Source organism: Oncorhynchus tshawytscha, linkage group LG01, assembly GCF_018296145.1.
Source record: "Oncorhynchus tshawytscha isolate Ot180627B linkage group LG01, Otsh_v2.0, whole genome shotgun sequence".
NCBI lineage: Eukaryota > Metazoa > Chordata > Actinopteri > Salmoniformes > Salmonidae > Oncorhynchus > Oncorhynchus tshawytscha.
In genome coordinates, this window is record NC_056429.1 from 77,462,429 (window position 1) to 77,488,429 (window position 26,001).

General features: G+C 41.6%; 1 protein-coding gene across 1 annotated transcript; it reads left to right on the forward strand.

The window, feature by feature from the left end:
• Window positions 1-781: 781 nt before the first annotated feature.
• On the forward strand, window positions 782-24,314 carry vps26a (VPS26, retromer complex component A). Its single transcript, XM_024430727.2, has 9 exons — window positions 782-888; window positions 6,613-6,762; window positions 19,806-19,881; window positions 20,384-20,540; window positions 20,755-20,919; window positions 21,072-21,178; window positions 21,381-21,449; window positions 21,639-21,781; window positions 22,118-24,314. Exons 1-9 carry the CDS (start codon window positions 886-888, stop codon window positions 22,229-22,231), a joined length of 984 nt encoding a protein of 327 aa, XP_024286495.1. The 5' UTR covers window positions 782-885; the 3' UTR covers window positions 22,232-24,314.
• Window positions 24,315-26,001: the final 1,687 nt, after the last annotated feature.

Genomic DNA, 26,001 nt, shown 5'->3' on the forward strand with positions numbered 1-26,001 from the left:
GTCATCCGCAAACAGTGCGTGTTAATTTACATATATTAATGTTCTTGAATGCTCCTTTCCAGGTGAAAGTGATTTTTAGCCTATGCAAGCTGCTTTGTTAACATTATTTTCATACTCTGGTGACACTTCGAAAAGAGATCTCATTCTCAATGTGATAACCTAAATAAAGAATTTATACTTTTTTTATACATCTGCTACCTTCACTTTTTCAAATCAAATCAAATGTTATTTGTCACATGCAGCGAATACAACAGGTGTAGACTTTACCGTGAAGTGCTTACTTACAAACCTGTTCCCAACAATGCAAAGTTAGCCTTGATACAAAATTTTGAACAGAAATTAAATGATTTTGGGTGTCATTTTAGGTGAACATTTTAAAAGATGGTACAAAAAAAAATACAAAAGAGAAGATTCTTAAGAGGTTTTAAGATGCTGTCAATGTTGCAGCTGTAGAACATTTTGAGGACCCATGCCAAATCTTTTCAGCCTCCTGAGGGGGAAGAGGCATTGTCGTGCCCTCTTCATGACTGTGTTGGTGTGTTTGGACCATGATTTGGACCATGATAGATCCTTAGTGTTGTGGACACTAAGGATTGTCGAGGAACTTGAAGCTCTTGACCCGCTCCACCACAGCCCCATCGATGTGAATGGGGCCGTGCTCGGCCCTCCGTTTCCTGTAGTCCACGATCAGCTGCTTTGTTTTTACTGACATTGAGGGAGAGGTTGTTGTCCTGGTCCTGAGCAAAAAAAATGATATGACTAGACATGGGACTTTTATTTTGAAATTTCTGTGTTGCCACTATTACTGCTCCTCTCGTTTGTATCGTCACAGGAATTAGCAACACGGAGGCTAGATAGCCGTCTACAACTGTTTAAACAGCTGAAATGGTGAGTTCAAAATGAAAGAAGAAGTAGCATGTAACTATTTAACTTATACATAAATAGAGATGTACTAAAGCCAAGGTATTGTCATCCTCTGGCCCTTTCGTTATTTTTTCTTCTATTTCTTGGCTAACGGCTAGCTAGCCTAGTTTAACGTTATCAGCACAGGTCGGAGGCCCTGGCTGGAACCCCACTGTTCTTCCTAGCTTGGTAGATAGTTTTGATTCGTGGCAATTATCTAGAGTGGCGGTTATCTCGTTTCCCACTGTGACTATTATCCCCGCAAGCTGAACATTTAGTTACACATAAAGCATTAGCTAGATGGCGAATGTTAACTAGTTACTGGCTCATCGTCTTGTCTGGACGTCACGAGAAATGTTGACTGCAAAACGTTAGCTGTCAAGCGTGCGATTTGCCTTTAGCCTATGGCACTTCTAACGGAATTAATCTTCACTGTAGCATGTTTCATGACATTATTTTATTTAGCTAACTAGCCAAAACACCCATCTGTTAGCTAGCTAAGTAATTATCAAAGTGCGATAACTTAACGTAGCCCCATGGGAAATATATCTGACTCGGTACCTACTGGGGTAGTTCTTGCAGAAACTATTTTTAAAAATAGCTCCGCCATTTCCTGGTTGCAAAAACATTCTAATAGTTCGCCTAATTTCAGTTTGTGACAAAACAAGCCAAGTATAGTGTAGAGAGTAATTATAAAACGTTGTGAAATATATTTTCCATATCCAAAAATATTGTATTTTCAGCTGTTTGAAGCTGGTGTACAAACCCGAAAGTAAAATACGCAAAAACAAAACTTGACGGGGAAGCATAGAAATAGCACACACAGAACAGATATACAGCTTCTTAAACTTGCTTTCAATGCGAATGACAGATCTATTATAGACGTTTGCTATGTGAATTTGGTTTTGTCGCCCCAAAGTTACATAGTGCAGTTAACACATCACTTGTGGTATGGTTTTGGAAGCATAAGGACCTTATCTTGCGGTACCAGAGCACCAAGTCTGGGACCAAAAGGCTCCTTAACAGCTTCTACCCCCCAAGCCATAAGACTGCTGACCAGTAAATCAAATGGCTACCCAGGCTTATTTTCTTTGCACTGAATCTCTTGCACAGGCTCAATGTACACACTGGACTCTAACCTCACTCACACATACTACACTGACACTCCAACACACACACAAAACGCACACATATGGATGCATATTTACGCCACATACGTATACATTCACATTCCTTCACACTCTTCACATAAGCTGATGCTACTCTCAAATCAAATTTTATTGGTCACATACACGTGTATAGAAGATGTTATTGCACATGTAGTGAAATGCTTGTGTTTTTTGCTCCAACAGTACAGTAATATCTAACAGTTTCTCAATACACACACTACATTAATCTAAAGTAAGGAATGGAATTAAGAATATATAAATTAGAGTTCGACCGATTATGATTTTAACACTGATACCGATTATTGGAGGACCCAAAAAAAGCCGATACCAATTAAATCAGACGATTTTTATTTATTTATTTGTAATAATGATAATTACAACAATACTGAATGAACACTTATTTTAACTTAATGTAATACATCAAAATCAATTTAGCCTCAAATAAATAATGAAACATGTTCAATTTGGTTTAAATAATGCAAAAAAGTGTTGGAGAAGAAAGTAAAAGTGCAATATGTGCCATGTAAGAAAGCTAATGTTTAAGTTCCTTGCTCAGAACATGAGAACATATGAAAGCTGGTGCTTCCTTTTAACATGAGTCTTCAATATTCCCAGGTAAGAAGTTTTAGGTTGTAGTTATTATAGGAATTATAGGACTATTTCTCTCTATACGATTTGTATTTCATATACCTTTGACTATTGGATGTTCTTGTAGGCACTTTAGTATTGCCAGTGTAACAGTATAGCTTCCACCCCTCTCCTCGCCGCAAACTCGGCTCGAACCAGGAACACATCGACAACAGCCACCCTCGAAGCAGCGTTAACCATGCAGAGCAAGGGGAACAACTACTTCAAGTCTCAGAGCGAGTGACGTTTGAAACGCTATTAGCGCTCACCCCACTAACTAGCTAGCCATTTCACATCGGTTACACCAGCCTAATCTCGGGAGTTGATAGGCTTGAAGTCATAAACAGCGCAATGCTTGAAGCATTGCGAAGAGCTGCTGGCAAAATGCACAAAAGTGCTGTTTGAATGAATGCTTACGAACCTGCTGGGGCCTATCATCGCTCAGTCAGACTGCTCTATCAAATCATAGACTTAATTATAACATAACACACAGAAATATGAGCCTTAGATCATTAATATGGTCGAATCTGGAAACTATCATTTAGAAAACAAAATGTTTATTCTTTCAGTAAAATACAGAACGGTTCTGTATTTCATCTAACGGATGGCATCCCTAAGTCTAAATATTGCTGTTACATTGCACAACCTTCAATGTTATGTCACAATTACGTAAAATTCTGGCAAATTAGTTTGCAGTGGGCCAGGCGGCCCAAACTGTTGCATATACCCTGACCCTGCGTGCAATGAACGCAAGAGAAGTGACACAATTTCACCTGGTTAATATTGCCTGCTAACCTGGATTTCTTTTAGCTAAATATGCAGGTTTAAAAATATATACTTCTGTGAATTGATTTTAAGAAAGGCATTGATGTTTATGGTTAGGTACATGTTGGAGCAACGACAGTCCTTTTTCGCGAATTCGCACCGCATCGATTATATGTAACGCAGGACATGCTAGATAAACTAGTAATATCATCAACCATGTGTAGTTATAACTAGTGATTATGATTGATTGATTGTTTTTTATAAGATAAGTTTAATGCTAGCTAGCAACTTACCTCGGCTTCTTACTGCATTCGCGTAACAGGCAGGCTCCTCGTGAGGCAGGTGGTTAGAGCGTTGGACTAGTTAACCGTAAGGTTGCAAGATTGAATCCCTGAGCTGACAAGGTAAAAATCTGTCGTTCTGCCCCTGAACAAGGCAGTTAACCCACCGTTCCTAGGCCGTCATTGAAAATAAGAATGTGTTCTTAACTGACTTGCCAAGTTAAATAAAGGTGTAAAAAAATATATATCAAAGTCGGCATCCAAAAATAACAATTACCGATTGTTATGAAAACTTGAAATCGTCCCTAATTAATCAGCCATCCCGATTAATCGGTCGACCTCTAATATAAATATTTGGATGAGAAATGTCAGAGCGGCATAGACTAAGGTACAGCAGAATAGAATACAGTATATACAGTTGAAGTCGGAAGTTTACATACACTTAAGTTGGAGTTATTAAAACTAATTTTTCAACCACTCCACAAATGTCTTGTTAACAAACTATAGTTTTGGCAAGTCGGTTACGACATCTACTTTCTGCATGACACAAGTCATTTTTCCAATGATTGTTTACAGACAGATTATTTAACTTATAATTCACTGTATCACAATTCCAGTGGGTCAGAAGTTTACATACACTAAGTTGACTGTGCTTTTAACCAGCTTGGAAAATTCCAGAATATGATGTCATGGCATTAGAAGCTTCTGATAGGCTAATTGACATCATTTGAGTCAATTGGAGGTGTACCTGTGGATGTATTTCAAGGCTTACCTTCAAACTCAGTGCCTCTTTGCTTGACATCATGGGAAAATCAAAAGCCAAGACCTCAGAAAAAAAATTGTAGACCTCCACAAGTCTGGTTCATCCTTGGGAGCAATTTCCAAACGCCTGAAGGTACCACGTCCATCTGTAAAAACAATAGTATGCAAGTATAAACATCATGGGACCACGCAGCCGTCATACTGCTCAGAAAGGAGATGCGTTCTGTCTCCTAGAGATAAACGTACTTTGGTGCGAAAAGTGCAAATCAATCCCAGAACAACAGCAAAGGACTTTGTGAAGATGCTGGCGGAAACAAGTACAAAAGTATCTTTTTTCACAATAAAACGAGTCCTATGTCGACATTAACCTAAAAGGCCGCTCAGCAAGGAAGAAGCCACTGCTCCAAAACCGCCATAAAAGAAGCCAGACTACCGTTTGCAACTGTACATGGGGACAAATATCATACTTTTTGGAGAAATATCCTCTGGTCTGATGAAACAAAAATAGAATTGTTTAGCCATAATGACCATCGTTATGTTTGGAGGAAAAAGGGTGAGGCTTGCAAGCCGAAGAACACCATCCCAACCGTGAAGCACAGGGGTGGCAGCATCATGTTGTGGGGGTGCTTTGCTGCAGGAGGGACTGGTGCACTTCACAAAATAGGTGGCATCATGAGGGAGAGAAAATATGTCTTTCCACATCAGTTAGGATGTTAAAGCTTGGTCGCAAATGGGTTTTCCAAATGGACAATGACCCCAAGCATACTTCCAAAGTTGTGGCAAAATGGCTTAAGGACAACAAAGTCAACAAAGCCATCACAAAGCCCTGACCTCAATCCTATAGCAAATTTGTGGGCGGAACTGAAAAAGCATGTGCGAGCAAGGAGCCCTACAAACCTGACTCAGTTACACCTGCTCTGTCAGGCCGAATGGGCCAAAATTCATCCAACTTATTGTGGGAAGCTTTTGGAAGGCTACCCAAAATGTTTGACCCAAGTTAAACAATTTAAAGGCATTGCTACCAAATACTAATTGAGTGTATGTAAAGTTCTGACCCACCATGGAAATGTGATGAAATAAATAATTCTCTCTACTATTATTCTTACATTTCACATTCTTAAAATAAAGTGGTGATCCTAACCTGACCTAAGATAGGGAATTTGTACTAGGATTAAATGTCAGGAATTGTGAAAAACTGAGTTTAAATGTATTTGGCAAGGTGTATGTAAACTTCCGACTTCAACTGTACATATGAGATGAGTAATGCAAAATATGTAAACATTATTACAGTGACTAGTGTTCCATTATTAAAGTGATTGCAAGTCTATGTATATAGGGCAGCAGCTTCTAGTTTGCTAGTGATGGCTATTTGGCCTTGAGATGGAAGCTGTTTTTCAGTCTCTCGGTCCCAGTTTTGATGCACCTGTACTGAACTTGCCTTCTGCATGATAGCGGGGTGAACAGGCAGTGGCTCAAGTGGTTGTTGTCCTTGATGGTCTTTTTGGCTTTCCTGTGACATCGGGTGCTGTAGGTGTCCTGGAGGGCAGGTAGTTTGCCCCCCCCCCGGTGATGCGTTTGGCAGACCGCACCACCAACTGGAGAGCCCTGCGGTTGCGGGTGTTGCAGTTGCCATACCAGGTGGTGATACAGCCAAACAGGTTGCTCTCAATTGTGCATCTGTAAAAGTTTTAGGTGTCAAGCTGTTTATTATCTATGTATAGCCACTTTACCCCTACCTTCATGTAAATATTACCTCAATTACCTTGACTAACCGGTACCCCTGCACATGGACTCTACCAGGACTGTGTTAAAACAGGTTTAAACAGTGTACAGTTAGTGTGTATTTTGCATTTGTGAAATTATTTTCATGTAGTATGAAAGTAGAAGGATTTATATTTCTAGAGAATTGAGAATCAATTGAGAATTGATTCTCGTTTAGTTGGAGTATTTGGCTGTTTTGGCTTCCAAAGTCAATTCAACCTTCAAGTAGAACATGTAACGCCCTTGGACTAAGGAGTAATGTTAAGCTCCTTTAGTCCATTATTGAGAGTTATTTCTGATTGTATTTGCCTTTGAGTTTATTGTAAATTCTTCCTGTTTTTCAGAGTTTCCTGGGTGGTTTATTTGGTCCTGTGTGTGAAATTGATGTCCTACTCAATGATGCAGAGACTAGGAAGACATCAGAACTCAAGACAGAGGATGGAAAAGTGGAGAAGAACTATTTATTTTATGACGGAGAATCGGTCTCTGGGAAGGTGAGCATTGCACACAGACACACATTAGGGTTTCTGTTAGGACATTGTCAAACATTTGCCAAAATACGGAAATCTAGGAAATATATAGTCGGGTATGAATAATATGGATGAGAACTCTCTTGGTAGATAGTGTGGTCAACAGATTATCATAAGGTACTCTACCTCAGGTAAGCAATACCTCAAGACTTCTTTAATATTAGACATCACGCACCAGCTATTATTGACAGATAGACCACCACGACCAGCCACGACTCGATGAAACATAAGATATTACAGTTTTTAATGTCCCTTTGGTAGGATAATCTTGATCGTAGGTCATCCATTTTGTTCTCCAATGATTGCACGTTGGCCAATAGAACGAATGGCAGTGGATGTTTACTCACTTGCCTACGAATTCTCAGAAGGCAGCCTGACCTCCGTCCCCTTTTTCTCCATCTTTTCTTAACGCAAATGACAGGGATTTGGGCCTGTTCCCGAGAAAGTAGTATATCCTTCACGTTGGATTCTTTAAAGAAAAAATCTTTGTCCAGTTCGAGGTGAGTAATTGCTGTTCTGATATCCAGAAGTTATTTTCGGTCATAAGAGACGGTAGCAGCAACATTATGTACAAAAAGAAAAAGTTACAAACAACACGAAAAAACTAACAAAATAGCAAAGTTGGTTAGGAGCACATAAAGCGGCAGCCATCCCCTCCGGCGCCAGTTCGTAGCCGTCTATTTACCACCAAAAACCGATGCTGGAACTGACTGCACTCAACAAGCTGTATTAGGCCATTAGCAAACAAGAAAAAGCTTATCAAGAAGCGGCGCTCCTAGTGGCCATGGACTTTAATGCCGGCATACTTAAATCGATTTACCTAATCTACCAGCATGTCACGTGCAACCAGAGGAAAAGAAACTCTAGACCAGCTTTACTCCACACACAGAGATGCATACAAAGCTCTCCCTCACCCTCCATTTGTCAAATCTGACCATAATTCTATCCTCCTGATTCCTGCTTACAAGCAAAAGCTGACGCAGGAAGTACCAGTGACTTGATCAATACGGAAGTGGTCAGATGATGCGGATGCTAAACTACAGGACTGTTTTGGTAGCAGACTGGAATATGTTCCACGATTCCTCCAATGGCATTGAGTATAATACCACCCCAGTCATCGGCTTCAACAGTAAGTGCATCGACGACGTCGTCCCCACAGTGACTGTACGCACATATCCCAACCAGAAGCCATGTATTGATTACAGGCAACATGCGCATTGAGCTAAAGGCTAGAGATGCTGCTTTCAAGGAGCAGAACACTAATCCGGACGCTTATAAGAAATCCCGCTATGCCCTCAGACGAACCATTAAATAGGCAAAGCGTCAATACAGGACTAAGATTGAATCCTTCTACACGGGCTCTGAGGCTCGTCGGATGTGGCAGGGCTTGAAAATTGTTACGGACTACAAAGGGAAACCCAGCCGCAAGCTGCCCAGTGCCTCACTTCAAGGCAAGCAACACTGAAGCATGCATGAAAGCACCAGCTGTTCTGGATGACTGTGATCACGCTCTCGGTTGCCGATGTGACCAAGACCTTTTAAACAGGTCAACATTCACAAAGTTGTGGGGCCAGACGGATTACCAGGACGTGTACTCAAAGCATGACCAACTGGCAAGTGTCTTCACTGACATTTTCAACCTCTCCCTGAGTCTGTAATACCTACATGTTTCAAGCAGACCACCATAGTCCCTGTGCCCAAGGAGGCGAAGGTAACATGCCTAAATGATTACCGCCTCATAGCACTCACGTCGGTAGCCATGAAGTGCTTTGAAAGGCTGGCCATGGCTCTCATCAACAGCATCATCCCAGATACCCTAGACCAGCTATTCCCAAACTGGGGTACGTTCGCGCAATGCCTTCGGGGGTACTCCAAATAAGTTTTTTTCTCCATGTTTTCAAACAGTCCATTTATATTTTCCAACACGGCTATACATTTTGGTGAGTTTTTTTTCTTGCCTGGGTAGCCTCGTTTCACTGCCAAAAATAAATGTAACCATCTAGTGTTCAGCGAAGTAACAACACAATGGCAAATACAGGTATCCTTGTCAAATAATTAACATCCAATCACATTAACCGTTACTCTATCCCGGGAATTCCACTAATGGTCCGTATGTAGCCAAACGTAGCTGCTTCTCATTCCGTTTGCTCAAAAATGTATAAATGGTTAAAAAAAAGTAAGGCCCGCGTCCATAGACGCACATACCAGCTCTATTGGTAGTACTGCTACTATCAGCAGTACTACACCTGCACCTGTCGACGACACAAGTTGTTCTGCTTCCACGAGCACATCCAATGCTAGCATCAGTAATTCTACATTTGTTGTTAGCCCAGCTAGCATGGACACTGACAGTTGTGAATCTGATGCAGTCTAAGAGCTACTGCCCCCTTACCCGGTAAAGCACCGAAAAACAGACAGGGACGTTGGACCATTGAAGAGGCGCAAATATGATGAGAACTACATTGATTTGGGGTTCACTTATATTGGGAGTAGTGCCTTTCCTCAGCCACAGTGTGTTATATGTGCAAAAGTACAACTCGATGAAATCTTCACTCTTGCACGGACATTTAGAAACAAAACAATTTCAAAAATAATTCACAGGAGTTTTTTGAGCAAGAAAAATACTTCCGAGTAGTAAGACATGTATAAAAGAAACAGATACCATTAATAGGAAGGGGCTGGAAGCGTCTTATATGGTGAGCTACCGAGTGGCTTAGACAGGCAAGCCCCATACTATTGTGGAGGACTTAGTTCTTCTTCCTGCTGCTGCGGATATGGCTGGGGAAAAAGGCCCAAAAAACTATACAGACAATGCCTACATCAAACAACACTTTCACGACGCATCTGTGACATGGCAGGAGATGTTTTGAAACTATTACTGCTTCGCATACAAGCCAGTGAATTCTATACGTTACAGTTGGATGAGTCAACAGACGTGGTGGGCTTGGCTCAGCTCCTGGTATATGTCCATTACGTTTATGGGGGTTCAATTAAGGAAGACATCCTCTTCTGCAAGCCACTGGAAACCAGGACAACAGGAGAGGAAATTTTTAAAATATTGGACAGCTTTGTGACATCAAATGGACTTTGGTGGTCAAGATGTGTTGGTGTCTGTACTGATGGCGCAAAAGCCATGACAAGGAGAGGTGCAAGCAGTTGCTCCCTACGCCACTTGGGTACACTGCAGCATCCACCGAGAAGCTCTTGCTGCCAAAGGAATGCCTGACATCTTCAAAGACGTTTTGGACACTACAGTGAAAATGCTTAACTTTGTTAAAGCAAGGCCCTTGAACTCTCGTATTTTCTGCACTATGCAATGATATGGGCAGCGACCATGTAACACTTTACAACACACAGAAGTGCGCTGGTTATCAAGGGGCAAAGTATTGACACGTTTTTTTGAATTGAGAGACAAGCTTAAAGTTGTCTTTACTGACCATTATTTTCACTTGTCTGACCGCTTGCATGATGACGAGTTTCTCACACGACTGGCTTATCTGGGTGATGTTTTTTTCTCACCTGAATGATCTGAATCTAGGATTACAGGGACTCTGCGCAACTATATTCAATGTGCGGGACAAAATTGAGGCTATGATTAAGAAGTTGTAAATTTCTGTCTGCATTAACAAGGACAACACACAGGTCTTTCCATCATTGTATGATTTGTTTTGTGTGCAAATGAACTCATGCTTAGGGACGATGTCAAATGTGATATAGGGAAGCACCTGAGTGAGTTGGGAGTGCAATTACTCAGTGCTTTCCTGAAATGGATGGCACAAACAACTGGATTCGATATCCCTTTCATGCCCTGCCTCCTGTCCACTTACCGATATCTGAACAAAAGAGCCTCATCGAAATTGCAGCAAGCAGATCTGAGAAAATTGAATTGAATCAGAAGCCACTGACATATTTCTGGATTGGGCTGCGCTCAGAGTATCCTGTCTTGGCAAATCGCGCTGTTAAGACACTGATGCCCTTTGCAACCACGTACCTACAGTGGGGAGAACAAGTATTTGATACACTGCCGATTTTGCAGGTTTTCCTACTTACAAATCATGTAGAGGTCTGTATTTTTTATCATAGGTACACTTCAACTGTGAGAGACGGAATCTAAAACAAAAATCCAGAAAATCACATTGTATGATTTTTTTTTTTTTTTTTTTTTTTGTCATTAATTTGCATTTTATTGCATGACAGAAGTATTTGATCACCTACCAACCAGTAAGAATTCCGTCTCACACAGACCTGTTAGTTTTTCTTTAAGAAGCCCTCCTGTTCTCCACTCATTACCTGTATTAACTGCACCTGTTTGAACTCATTACCTGAATAAAAGACACTTGTCCACACACTCAATCAAACAGACTCCAACCTCTCCACAATGGCCAAGACTGTGCTGAGCTGTGTAAGGACATCAGGGATAAAATTGTAGATCTGCACAAGGCTGGGATGGGCTACAGGACAATAGGCAAGCAGCTTGGTGAGAAGGCAACAACTGTTGGTGCAATTATTAGAATATGGAAGTTCAAGATGACAGGCAATCACCCTCGGTCTGGGGCTCCATGCAAGATCTCACCTCGTGGGGCATCAATGATCATGAGGAAGGTGAGGGATCAGCCCAGAACTGCACGGCAGGGCCTGGTCAATAACCTGAAGAGAGCTGGGACCACAGTCTCAAAGAAAACCATTAGTAACACACTACGTCGTCATGGATTAAAATCCTGCAGTGCACGCAAGGTCCCCCTGCTCAAGCCAGCGCATGTCCAGGCCCGTCTGAAGTTTGCCAATGACCATCTTGATGATCTTGAGGAGGAATGGGAGAAGGTCATGTGGTCTGATGAGACAAATAGAGCTTTTTGGTCTAAACTCCACTCGCCGTGTTTGGAGGAAGAAGGAGGAGTACAACCCCAAGAACACCATCCCAACCGTGAAGCATGGAAGTGGAAACATCATTCTTTGGGGATGCTTTTCTGCAAAGGGGACAGGACGACTGCACCGTATTGAGGGGAGGATGGATGGGGCATTGTATCGTGAGATCTTGGCCAACATCCTCCTTCCCTCAGTAAGAGCATTGAAGATGGGTCGTGGCTGGGTCTTCCAGCATGACAACGACCCGAAACACACAGCCAGGGCAACTAAGGAGTGGCTCCGTAAGAAGTATCTGAAAGGTCCTAGCCAGTCTCCAGACCTGAACCCAATAGAACATCTTTGGAGGGAGCTGAAAGTCCGTATTGCCCAGCGACAGCCCTGAAACCTGAAGGATATGGAGAAGGTCTGTATGGAGGAGTGGGCCAAAATCCCTGCTGCAGTGTGTGCAAACCTGGTAAAGAACTAGAGGAAACGTATGATCTCTGTAAATGCAAACAAAGGTTTCTGTACCAAATATTAAGTTCTGCTTTTCTGATGTATCCAATACTTATGTCATGCAATAAAATGCAAATTAATTACTTAAAAAATCATACAATGTGATTTTCTGGATTTTTGTTTTAGATTTGATCCACCAACCTCAGCCTCCCAGTGACTTGGATTACAGGTCTCTCACAGTTGAAGTGTACCTATGATAGAAATTACTGACCTCTACATGCTTTGTAAGTGATGATTTAAGACTGAGACTCTCTCCAATACAACCCAACATTTCAGAGTTATGTGCATCCTTTCAAGCACACCCTTCTCATTAACCTGTGGTGAGTTATTCACAATTTTTGATGAACAAATAAGGTTTTATATGTAAGATGGCAAAATAAAAGTCAAGATTATTATTATTATTTGCGCCCTGGTCCAATAAGAGCTCTTTGTCACAACCCGGCTCATGGGAAGTGACAAACTCTCACTCATTCTTATGCTTAATAAACTTATCGTATAGTGTGTGTGTGTGTGTGTGTGTGTGTGTGTGTGTGTGGCAGGCTTACATTGATGGCAAAAAAACAACAATTGAGAGTGCCTTGACCCTGGTGGTAGAGGGGATACGCAGCTTTAGGTTGAATGTTTGAAGCGGTACGGGACTATAAAAAGTTTGGGAACCACTTCCCTAGACCCACTCCAATTCGCTTACCGCCCCAACCGATCCACAGATGACTCAATCTCACGCCACATTCCTCTTTTCCACCTGGACAAAAGGAACGCCTACATGAGAATGCTGTTCATTGATTACAGCTCAGCATTCAACACCGTAGTGCCCACAAATCTCATCACTAAGCTAAAGACCCTGGAACTAAACACCTCTCTCTGTAATTGGATCCTGGACTTCCTCACGGGCCGCAACCCAGGTGGTAAGGGTAGGCAACAACACGTCTGACATGCTGATCCTCAACACTGGGGCCCGTCAGGGGTACGTGCTTAGTCACCTCCTGTACTCGCCCTTGTGGCCAAACACAACTCCAACACCATCATTAAGTTTGCTGATGACACAACATAGAGAGGACAACAACCTCCCTCAATGTGAGCACTCATTGTGGACTACAGGAAAAGGCTGGCCGAATAGGCCCCCATTAACATCGACGGGGTTGGAGCGGGTCGAGAGTTTCAAGTTCCTTGATGTCTGTATCGCCAACAAACTATCATGGTCCAAACACACCCATTTTTTAAATTGTACCTTTATTTAACTAGGCAAGTTGGTTAAGAACAACTTCTTATTTTCAATGATGGCCTAGGAACAGTGGGTTAACTGCCTTGTTCAGGGGGAGAACGACAGATTTTTACCTTGTCAGCTCAGGGATTCGATCTTGCAGACTTTCGGTTACTAGTCTCACGCTCTAACCACTAGGCAACCTGCCGCCCCACCAAGACAGTCGTGAAGAGGGCATGACAACACCTTTCCCCCTCAGGAGACTGAAAATATTTGGCATGGATCCTCAAAGTTCTACAGCTGCACCATCGAGAGCATCCTTACCGGTTGCATCTCCGCCTGGTATGGCAACTTCTCGGCATCTGACCGTAAGGCGCTACAGAGGGTAGGGTGTACGGCACTGGGGCCAAGCTTCCTGCTATCCAGGACCTATATACTAGGCCATCAGAGGAAAGCCCAATAAATTGTCAAAGGCTCCAGTCACCCAAGTCATAGACTGCTCTTTCTTCTACCGTGCGGTAACGGAGTGCCAAGTCTAGGACCAAAAGGCTTCTTAACAGCTTCTACCCCAAAGCCATAAGACTTCTGATCAGTTAATCAAATGGCCACCTGGACTATTGACATTGATCCCCCCCTTGTTTTTACACTGCTGCGACTTGTCGTTCATTATCTATGCATAGTCACTTCACCCCTACCTACATGTACAAATTACTTCGACAAACCTGTAGCCCCGCACATCGACTCTGTACCAGTACCCCCTGTATATAGCCTCGTTATTGTCACTTTATTGATACTCTTTATTTTTTACTTTTGTTTATTTGGTAAATATTTCCTTAACTCTTTCTTGAACTACACTGTAAGTAAGGTCTACACCTGTTGTATTTTGCGCATGTGACAAAGTTTAATTTGTAGTGCTGATTTTGGGATGTTTGATTTCTGGTTGTCTTAGTCACCACGTCCACCACTAATAAGCTGAGCTTCTCATTACTTTTTTCTTCACCTCACACAGTAAGTCAATGAAGTCTGTTTTTTTTAACATCCATTGCGAATGACAGGCCTACTGTGAGGAACTATTTGGCTATTTGAAAAATCTTTCCAACAATCAAATCAAACTTTATTTGTCACATGCGCCGAATACAACAGGTCTACTAGACCTTACCGTGAAATGCTTACTTACAAGCCCTTAACCAACAGTGCAGTTAAAGAAGAGTTAAGAAAATATTTACCAAAAAAAACTAAAGTTAAAAATAATAAAAAGTAACACAATAACATAACAATAACAGGGCTATATACAGGGGGTACCGGTACTGAGTTAGTGTGCGGGGGTACAGGTTAGAGGTAATTTGTACATGTAGGTTGAGGTGAAGTGACAGCAGTGTACAAAACAAATGGAGGGGGGGTCAATGTAATAGTCCAGTGGCCATTTGATTAATTGTTCAGCAGTCTTATGGCTTGGGGGTTAAATCTGTTAAGGAGCCTTTTGGTCCTAGACTTGGCACTCAGAAATCACTTGCCGTGTGGTAGCAGAGAACAGTCGATGACTTGGGTGACTGGAGTCTCTGACAATTTTATGGTCTTTCCTCTGACCGCCTATTATATAGGTCCTGGATGGCTGGAAGCTTGCCCCCCTCCTTACGTTGCCATATCAGGCGGTGATGCAACCGGTCAGGATGCTCTCGATGGTGTAGCCGTAGAACCTTTTGAGGATATGGGGACCCATGCCAAATCTTTTCAGTCTCCTGAGGGGGAAAAGGTTTTGTCGTGCCCTCTTAACTGTCTTGGTGTGTTTGATAGATTGTTGGTGATGTGGACACCAAGGAACTTGAAACTCTCGACCCGCACCATTACAGCCCCATTGATGTTAATGGGGGCCTGTTTGTCCTGCCTTTTCCTGTAGTCCACGATCATCTCCTTTGTCTTGCTCATATTGAGGGAGAGGTTGTTGTCCTGGCACCACACTGCCATCTCCCCCTCAATAATCACCAAGCCTCGGTGTGAAAGGGCAAAATATCATCACCTGATGATCCCATATATCCAGTGGAAATGTCATAAAATACCTTTCCCTTGCGTAAAAAAAGCTGTCCTGAGCTCACTGTCGTAGGAAACTGAGGGCCCAGAATAGGCTAGTTGATACAATGTTGCAAGTTTGCTAGAGACCGCTTCGGACCTGACCCAGTTCATTGATTTGATACGTTGCACTTCACTAGCGACAGCTCAAGTGAAAACAGATAGTAATGGAGGCAGACCGGCTGAGTAGAAAGATGAATGTGATTGAAAGAACCAGAATTTATCAGTATATTTTCTGTTTTTATTTGTTGTCTTTTTGTATTTTTACTTAATTGGCAGTTCTAGTCCCACGGCTGAATTGGCCATCTGAGTTCCATGTGCTCATTTAGGCTATTTAGCCGCAAGTGATCATAGTGTAGCCTATCAATGTGTCCATATGGTAGAGGCTGGTGCTCTCGCAGTAGTTTACTTTTAAATGGTATATTTCATTATTTCTTTTGTATTTTACCACCTTTTTTCTTCCCAATTTGATCGTGTCTCATTGCTGCAGCTCCCCAACTGGCTGGAGAGGCGAAGGTTGAGTCATGCGTCTTCCGAAACATGACCCGCCTAACCACGCTTCTTAACACCCACCCGCTTAACCCGGAAGCCAGCTACACCGTTCAACTGATGACCGAGGTCAGCCGCCCAGCCTGCAACAAGGAGTTGCTATAATGTGATGAGCCAAGTAAAGCACCCTCGGCCAAACCCTCCCCTAACCTGGATGACGGGTGGCCAATTGTGTGCCGCCCTGTGAGACTCCCGATCACGGCCGTTTGTGATACAGCCCGGGATCGAACCCGGGTCTGTAGTGACTCCTCTAGCACTGCAATGCGGTGCCTTAGACTGCTGTGCCACTCTGGAGGCCCATATTTTAATTACAATTTAACTAACCATGTGACAATGATTTTGAGAAACAAGAATGTTAATATTGAAATGAAACTGTTATAAGAAAATGCATATCTGAAAATCACAACTGACAAGCAGAACGGTAGAAATGGTTGGATAAATTGTATGCTTCTTCAATCTTGAAACTCACACGGCGCCTAAGAAGCCTTTAAAAAAGAAATGCCTCCATCTTTCTATGGTCAGATTTTCAAGCAAGGTAAGACATGCCTCATAATATGAAGTTAAACATTCAGGTTTCAAACAATTAAGTATTTTTTCAAAATGCATACTGCCTCCAGCTCACATTTTAAAGTGGTGGGTGACGCGTTGATAGTCTGCCTACCTTTTAGTTCATTTGACCGGCAACAATTATATATATATATTTTTTTGTCAAAAGCTGGCAATTACCGGCTAATGGAAACCGTGACAAACACACATGGTATGACATTATGATGGCGATCAAGGCTGTGCATTGGACTGCTTCCTATGTCAATGTGTGCTATGCCAATTAATGATGTGTAGTTCGCGAATGATTCGTTATTTTTCAACAACTCTTTTTACTGACTTGAGTTATGATGTGTTTTTCTGAGTGACTCGTTTAATCTGCTGGCCACAATGAGTCCTACACCAGGATTGATAAACTCAGCAAAAAAAAACGTCCTCTCACTGTCAACTGCAATTATTTTCAGCAAACTTAACATGTGTAAATATTTGTATGAACATAACAAGATTCAACAACTGAGACAAACTGAACAAGTTCCACAGCCATGTGACTAACATAAATTGAATAATGTGTCCCTGAACAAAGTGGGGGTCAAAATCAAAAGTAACAGTCAGAAACTGGTGTGGCCACCAGCTGCATTAAGTACTGCAGTGCATCTCATGGACTGCACCAGATTTGCCAGTTCTTGCTCTGAGATGTTACCCCACTCTTCCACCAAGGCACCTGCAAGTTCCCGGACATTTCTGTGGGAATGGCCCTAGCCCTCACCCTCCGATCCAACAGGTCCCAGACGTGCTCAATGGGATTGAGATCTGGGCTCTTCACTGGCCATGGCAGAACACTGACATTCCTGTCTTGCAGGAAATCACACACAGAACGAGCAGTATGGCTGGTGGCCTTGTCATGCTAGAGGGTCATGTCAGGATGAGCCTGCAGGAAAGGTACCACATGAGGGAGGAGGATGTTTTCCCTGTTTTGCACAGCTTTGAGGTTGCCTGCAATGACAAGCTCAGTCCGATGATGCTGTGACACACCGCGAAGGACCCTCCACCTCCAAATTGATCAAGCCCCAGAGTACAGGCCTCGGTGTAACGCTCATTCCTTCGATGATAAACTCAAATCCAACCATCATCCCTGGTGAGACAAAACTGCGACTCGTCAGTGAAGAGCACTTTTTGCCAGTCCTGTCTGGTCCAGCAACGGTGGGGTTGGCCCCATAGGCGACGTTGTTGCTGGTGATGTCTGGTGAGGACCTGCCTTACAACAGGCCTACAAGCCTCCAGTCCAGCCTCTCTCAGCCTATTTGCGGACAGTCTGAGCACTGATGGAGAGATTGTGCGTTCCTGGTGTAACTCGGGATGTTGTTGTTGCCATCCTGTACCTGTCCTGCAGGTGTGGTGTTTGGATGTAACGATCCTGTGCAGGTGTTGTTACCTGTGCTCTGCCACAGCGAGGACGATCAGCTGTCCGTCCTGTCTCCTTGTAGCGCTGTCTTAGGCATCTCACAGTACGCACATTGCAATTTATTGCCCTGGCCACATCTGCAGTCCTCATGCCTCCTTGTAGCATGCCTAAGGCACGTTCACCCAGATGAGCAGGGACCCTGGGCATCTTTCTTTTGGTGTTTTTCAGAGTCAGTAGAACGGCCTCCTAAGTTTTCATAACTGTGACCAACATAACTGACCTACATAACTTAATTACCTACTGTCTGTAAGCTGTTAGTGTCTTAACGACCATTCCACAGGTGCATGTTCATTAATTGTTTATGGTTCATTGAACAAGCATGGGAAACTGCGAAGTTATTTGGATTTTTACGAATTATCTTTGAAAGACTGGGTCCTGAAAAAGGGACGTTTCTTTTTTTGCTGAGTTTCCATGCTTTTACATGTTTAGAACTGATAATTCATTGCATAGTGCAAGAATTAATTCAATGAATTGATTTTTGAATGTTATGATGAACACAGCTTTATAGAACCAAAACATTCACAGCCTCCGCTCAACGAACTCAAACTCCAGAGCAAATCGTTTTGGGGCTGCAGTTTGCAAACGATATTGTGCTTATCACCCTCACGGCAGTCAAGCAATGCATTCCGCCAAGAGTCGTACACAATCTTGCCTGGTTGCGGCCACAACTAGACCTTGTTTCAAATGTGTCAAGAAATAGTCTTATTTCTGTGCCTAGCAATCAACAAATGTATGCTTCTACACGCGTGCTTCTACACCTGCATTGCTTGCTGTTTGGGGTTTTAGGCTGGGTTTCTGTACAGCACTTTGAGATATCAGCTGATGTACGAGGGGCTATATAAATAAATTAGATTTATGCTGAATAAATATGTAAACGCAACATGTAAAGTGTTGGTCCCATGTTTCATGAGCTGAAATAAAAATCCTGGAAATTTTCCATACACACAAAAGCTTATTTCTCTCAAATTATGTGCACACATTTGTTTACATCCCTGTTAGTGAGCATTTCTCCTTTGTCAAGATAATCCATCCACCTGACAGGTGTGACAAATCAAGAAGCTGATTAAATGGCATGATCATTACACACGTGCACCTTGTGCTGGGTAAAATAAAAGGTCACTGTTGCAAGAGAATTTGTTAATTTCTCTAGCATATGCCACCTCCAACGTTGTTTTAGAGAATTTGCCAGTATCTCCAATTGGCCTCAAAACGGCAGACCACGTGTAACCACGCCAGCCTAGGACCTCCGCATTTGTCACTTGCGGGATCGTCTGAGACCAGCCACCCAGACAGCTGATGAAACAGGAATATTTCTGTCTGTAATAAAGCCCTTTTGTGGGTAAAAAGTCATTCCGATTGGCTGGGCCTGGCTCCCAAGTTGGTGGGCCTGTGCCCACCCATGGCTGCGCTCCCGCCCAGTCATGTGAAATCCATGGATCATTAGGGCCTAATACATTTATTTAAATTGACTGATTTACTTTTATGAACTGTAAATCAGTAAAATCGTTATGTTGCATTTTTATATTTTTGTTCCGTATACATTGTTTAAAGCACGCTTTTACAAGCCTCAGTCACAAATTATATCTCCAATAAACCCCCTATGGTGAACAACATGTGAAGGAGAGGCTTGTAGAAGCATGACTTTCATGTTTTCAGTTCATTGTTAGCAGGTGTGGGGTCCTGCATGCTCTGACTCAAATGAACATAAATGAGTCAAAAGATTTGTTCTTTTGACTGAACGAGTCAAAGATCAGAGACAATAAAAAGAGCCAAACTTCCCATCACCTATGCCAATACCCGACAACTTGTTTGTTTTCTTTTAAGGTGAATCTCAATGTGAGGCAGACAGGCAAGAGACTAGAACACCAAGGGATTCGAATTGAGTTTGTTGGGCAGATTGGTGAGTTTATGTTGATTTATATTTTGATATTATAACCTTGCAGCAGCGCACCACCTCAAACACCAGCCATGCGTTGTTTATTGGTTCACAAACCAAGTGCACTGTCGGTCTCATTTAGGCTAAACGGCTTAGCAAACCATGTGCTTGTCATGTGAAAACTACAGTGGACTACACTCCACACCACAGACCCTGGCCAGGTGGCAAAGTGTTTCTGTGAAGACTCCTTGACCATTACTGAGGGTTCAATGTTGTCAAACCAACTGAGGAAGTTTAAGGGAAGCCTTCAAATAACACTATTTTCTCTGAACGTCTGATCATAGGACAAAAGTTTAAATCTGAATATAGGACAATCTAGGTTATTAGATTCAGGCCTACTTCCTTATTTATACATTTGTTCAAATTAATGCGTCCCTCAGTACAACAGATTTGCCTATTGGAAATATTAGGTTCCTGTGTGTGATGAACCTAACATAAGTGTTTAAACTTGTGCTCTGTCTTTCAGAGCTTTTCAGTGATAAAAGCAACACGCATGAATTTGTGAACCTGGTAAAGGAGCTTGCCCTGCCAGGGGAGTTGACTCAGAATCGAAGCTACGACTTTGAGTTCATGCAGGTGGAGAAGCCATATGAGTCTTACGTTGGAGCCAACGTCCGACTGAGGTTAGCTCACAATATTCTCTCATACATACCCAGATATTCTCTGCATTGTCCCTCAAACCAACCATTCTATTCACACAGCTTGAGATGATCAGTGAAACTGCATTAGATGGCTTCTTGTCATTGCTACAGCCACCTTGTTATGAATATATGCACTGTCATTTGAAGTAAATTTGCATTGTAAGCCAGCCATAACTCTTATTGTTATTTCCTACAGATATTTCCTCAAAGTGACAATAGTGAGGAGACTGTCTGATCTGGTGAAAGAGTATGACCTCATTGTCCATCAGCTGGCCACTTACCCTGATGTGAACAATTCCATCAAGATGGAAGTTGGCATTGAAGACTGTCTACATATAGAGTTTGAATACAACAAGTCCAAGTAAGATGTATACCATGATGAGACATTAATGCATTCAAACACCTTTTAAAAAGCATAGCATAGTAGCGCATTTGCGTGTCAAAATCTCTAATCAGATTCAGAATGATAAAAATGTAACTTAATTTCAACCTGACCCTAATCTGTCTTCTCAGATACCACTTGAAAGATGTCATTGTGGGTAAAATCTACTTCCTTCTTGTGAGAATCAAAATCCAGCACATGGAACTTCAGTTGATCAAGAAAGAGATGACTGGAATAGGTGAGATAAGGCTTACTTGGGGAGAAAGTTCACTTAAACGGCATAAGGTGTTCCTTTTTTAAAATATATATACTTTTTTATTTTAAATGATTGAATTCCATATTTTTCTAATTTTTGTGAACGTAAAACTGTCCCTGTAATCTTGGCTTTTGTTTTAAGAACAGTGTGAAGTAGATGTATTTATGTGAAATTCCTTTCCCAGGTCCTAGCACAACTACTGAGACGGAGACTGTTGCCAAGTATGAGATTATGGACGGAGCCCCTGTGAAAGGTGGGCACAATATGGTGTTGGTGTGAATGTCCCAATATTATGATTTTATCTATTTTATTTTATGTTATTTGACCCCACCAAAGCAGCATAATGTTTTCAGGACTTGTAGTGTACATGGATCTCTCTCTTCTGCCATTTACCATTTAACTTATTTCAAAATCCTCTTTATGCCTGTTCTTTCCCTCTTAGGAGAGTCTATTCCCATCCGTCTGTTTTTAGCTGGCTACGACCTCACAGCCACCATGAGGGACGTCAACAAGAAGTTCTCTGTGCGGTACTTCCTCAACCTGGTGTTGGTAGATGAGGAGGACAGGAGATACTTCAAACAACAGGTACAGAACCTGAAAGCCAACCTCCATTTACCTACCTGTCTGTCGTACACGGAGTGTACAAAACATTAAGAACACCTTCCGAATATTGAGTTTTGGATTTAACAAGTGACATCAATAAGGGATGATAGCTTTCACATGGTCAGTTCGTCATGGAAAGAGCAGGTGTTCTTAATGTTTTGTACACTCAGTGTGTCTGGCAGAAACATTACAGCAGTTAATTATTACAGTAGTTTGAATTAGGCCATTATTATTGAAAGCAATCATCTTCTCTCAATATGAACATTTTCTAATAACTTGAGAGGATCAATCTGACTCTGGTTGACTCTCTATTACCAGGAGATTGTTCTGTGGAGGAAAGCTCCTGAGAAAATAAGGAAACGGAACTTCCACCAACGCTATGAGTCTCCTGAGCCACGGCCGACCCTTACTGCTGAGCAACCCGAAATGTGAAGACCACTGGAAACAGAAAATGCTGAGAATGTTTCTGATTATGCTTAAAGCAAACAAGGGGGCGCAACTCGACACATGCAAGGTGAAATTAAAGCGCCAGACAGCCATTTAATAGAACTACCTTCTGCAAGGTTACAGTCTCTTGCTGCTACACCTGAATGGGCTGGGTCTACTCTGCTGGCCGCAGCAAGCACTCTTGTTAGCTTACTGTATGGACTCGTCTGTTTGACACACAATATAAAGCACTGGAATGGGAGCTACCATTTCTTTTATATTGCAAAAACGTTTGACCTACCCTTCCTGTAAAATATGCTCTTGGTTAGGCTCAACACTGGGGACATGACGTACAATCATACACTACTAGATATTTCAAAGGACGTTCCAGTGCATGTAGGCAGGTCAAATTGAATATGATGGGTTAATGTTGTGTTCAGCGTTGGCTGTAAGGTCAAGCTGTAAGACAATAGGCATGCATTGAGCTCAAAGGGTGCCGTATTCATAATTCACTGAAATACAGTGACCTTCAAAAGTATTGGGACAGTGACATTTTTGTTGTTGTTTTGGCTCTGTGCTCCAGCACTTTGGAAATTAAATGATAGAGTGACTGCGAGGTTAGTGCAGGCTGTCAGTTTTAATTTGAGGGTATTTTCATCCATAGCAGGGGAACCGTTTAGAAATTACAACACGTTTTGTACATACGTATGTGTATTAAAGTAGTCAAGTTTAGTATTTTCTTATTCTTAGCAGATTATTTTGTGCCCAATAGAAATTAATGGTAAATAATGTATTGTATCATTTTGGAGTCACTTTTATTGCAAATAAGAACATAGTGTTTCTAAACACTTCTACATTAATGTGGATGCTACCATGATTACGGATAGTCCTGAATGAATCGTGAATAATGATGAATGAACAAGTTAGACACATCTTACCTCCCACAAAAAAATGCTAAGAGGTTAGCATGTCTTGGGGGTATGATTTGTGCATCTAACTTTCTCATTCATAATTTTTAGATTAATTCAGGACTATCTGCAAACATGGTAGTATCCACATTCATGTAGTGTTCAGAAACATTCTATTCTTATTTACAATAATAGTGACTCCAAAATGGCACAATACATGATTTACCATTCATTTCTATTGGGTACAAAATCTGAAACGCAAACAAAACAAACAGCAAATGCATCCAGCAAGTTTGTAGAGTCACAAGCTTAATGTAATCATTGCGTGCTAGGAATATGGGACCAAATACTAAACTTTTGACTACTTTTAATACATAAGTGAATTTGGCCCAATATTTTGTCCCCCCGTTTAATGGGACCATGTATAAAAAGTGCTGTACTCTCTCAACGGTTCACCTGATATGGATAAAATGCCCTCATATTAAAACACTAACCTCATAGTCATTGTATAATTTCAGATCCAAAGTGATGGAGTAGAGCCAAAACAGTGTGTCACTGTCCCAATACTTTTGGAGCTCACTGTATGCAAAAAAATTATATCTCCTAAGTTATTTAGTGTATAACCTGTAGTTTTGTTCTTTTTTTTCTTTTTTCTTTCTCTTGTATTTTGTGCTTCTTTTTCAAAATACAAATATACTGTATATTAATAAATGCTTTTGCTAGTGTCATTGGATTGAGGCACTACAAAATGCTGTTTAAATAAAATTATTTTGATCAACGGTTAGGTCCTACATGTATATCTGTATGTCCTGTTCGATGATGGTTGAATGGGTACTTACATTTATTGTGGTTTTGTCTGTATTTAGAGAAGTGCCACTTTACATTTGCATAAGGATACATATTTAAGCTCAGATGGGGCTGTGCTACAATCACGTAACAATGTTGTTATGTCTTCATTTCTGAATACTATACAGGCAATATTATTATGATTTTTTTAGTTAAGTGCCTGTAAGGTCATGAAGAAACTTATGCCAAATACTGGCCTGACTCACCATTGCATGTTCACCACATTTTATACTGTGTTCAATATGTATCTGACTTGTGTGGACGTTGAACATTTGTATATATCTAGCCTCAGTCTATATCCATCATCAATTAAATTAAATGCAAATTTATACATATGTATTGGAGTGAGGTCTTTAATACTTTCTCTGACTTATTTCAAAGACGATATCATGCCGTTTACCATTGAAAGAAATGGTCACAGTTCCAGTCTCGTTAAGGGGTTTAAGGGGTGGCTCTCCCATAGACACCAATGCAATAGCAGCTGGGTCTGGTCTACTTACATTGACATGTGATATACAGTCAAACTTCATTCCATGGAGGGCTGCGGGTTTTCACTCGGACCCTGTAATTGATTTGTGAATTAAGGTCTCTAATTAGTAAGGAACTCTCCTCACCTGGTTGTCTAGGTCTTAATTGAAAGGAAAAACAAAAAACCTGCAGATATTCAGCCCTCCGTGGAATGAGTTTGACTGTCCTGCTTGTATATGAACTCGGGGAAAAAAAGAGGGAAGTGGGATGTCTCGCTTCATATTCTGTCTCTGCTTTTATTAGTGTTTCCAATTGGTCCCTGCTATCCAGGATCATTAGGACATCTCCATTGATGTTTGAATGTAAAATGGTTGAGTTTAGTTACGGGTTATGGTTAGGGTAATCTCACGTTGCCATACCTCCAAAATCAAGTCAGGTGAACCAGTATATGTGCGTTAGTAATGATGGGCATTCCGAGTCTTTTGGGTGAGACAGCTCATTTGGCTTTGTTCATGTTAACAAGCCGGCTCATTTGTCCCGTAATGGCTCTTTGTTCAAAATCGATATACAACTATGAAAAAATGGCAAATCTCCAATGTAAAGCCCAAAAGGTAGGCTACCATTGTCAGATGGTAAAATTCCAGTTCAAATAAATGTTTATCTGGCCAAGTTATTTGATTTTTTTCTTGCACACTTTCTTGCACAATGGATCAGATTGACACACTCTCCACTATTGTTTCTGCAGTGAGGATTCACACTTTAGAGAATTATTTGTGCATACTGCTACTACTATAGCCGTGGGAAGTAGGGGGTGCGGAGGGTGCTGGAAAGTATTTTTCTCCCTCATACAGGAGCACTAAAGGCCTAGTTTCATATTTTGTTTATCGGTGGGTGTTGCAGCACCTCTATTTCCCGCGGCTATGGTAGCAGCAGTATGCAAATCAGGGAGCCAAATGAAAGGCTCTTTCACCGATGTGATTCAGTTCGGGATGTTCACCAAAAATATCTGTTCAAAAAGAGACTTTAGTTCGCGAACGACGAATCACTATGCGCTAGGTTTTAATGTATATGGTTAGAGATCTCTAACGCCCAGAAATCTCCGATTCCAAATCATATTCACCAGCTACGCAAGAGTTATATCAAAATATATTCGTTCATCACCAACTAGGGGTTCGCTTAGCAACAATCTTAATTTACTCCCTTTACAACCGGTATGTACTTTCCAAAAAAGGTCTAAATAAAAATGTACAAGCAACCTAAAAAATGCAAATTCGGCACCTCCAAGTTATAACGTTGGTAAATGGGAGTTTGAACCGGACCTTTATGGGCGTTAGAGGTCTCTAATGCACGGGTTAAAAGGCTAGGGATCCCAAGGATTCTGGATAGCACTTACATTTTCAATTCTGGTTTTACCTACAATCTGGTTATATGCATTCAAATAAATGTTTCACAATATTGTGTGCCACTGATCGCACTCAAGTCCTGGGTCATAATAGGCATTCTATTTTCGTGATTGAAATGTCAACTTGCAGCTAACATTTGTTCAGAGTTTCT

Bases quoted from the DNA above. Each gene is read 5' to 3' on its own strand.
- vps26a (XM_024430727.2), top strand. The intron at 21,179-21,380 runs GTGAGATAAGGC...TTCCTTTCCCAG, and splicing joins GAAAGAGATGACTGGAATAG to GTCCTAGCACAACTACTGAG. The intron at 21,782-22,117 runs GTACAGAACCTG...CTCTATTACCAG, and splicing joins GGAGATACTTCAAACAACAG to GAGATTGTTCTGTGGAGGAA.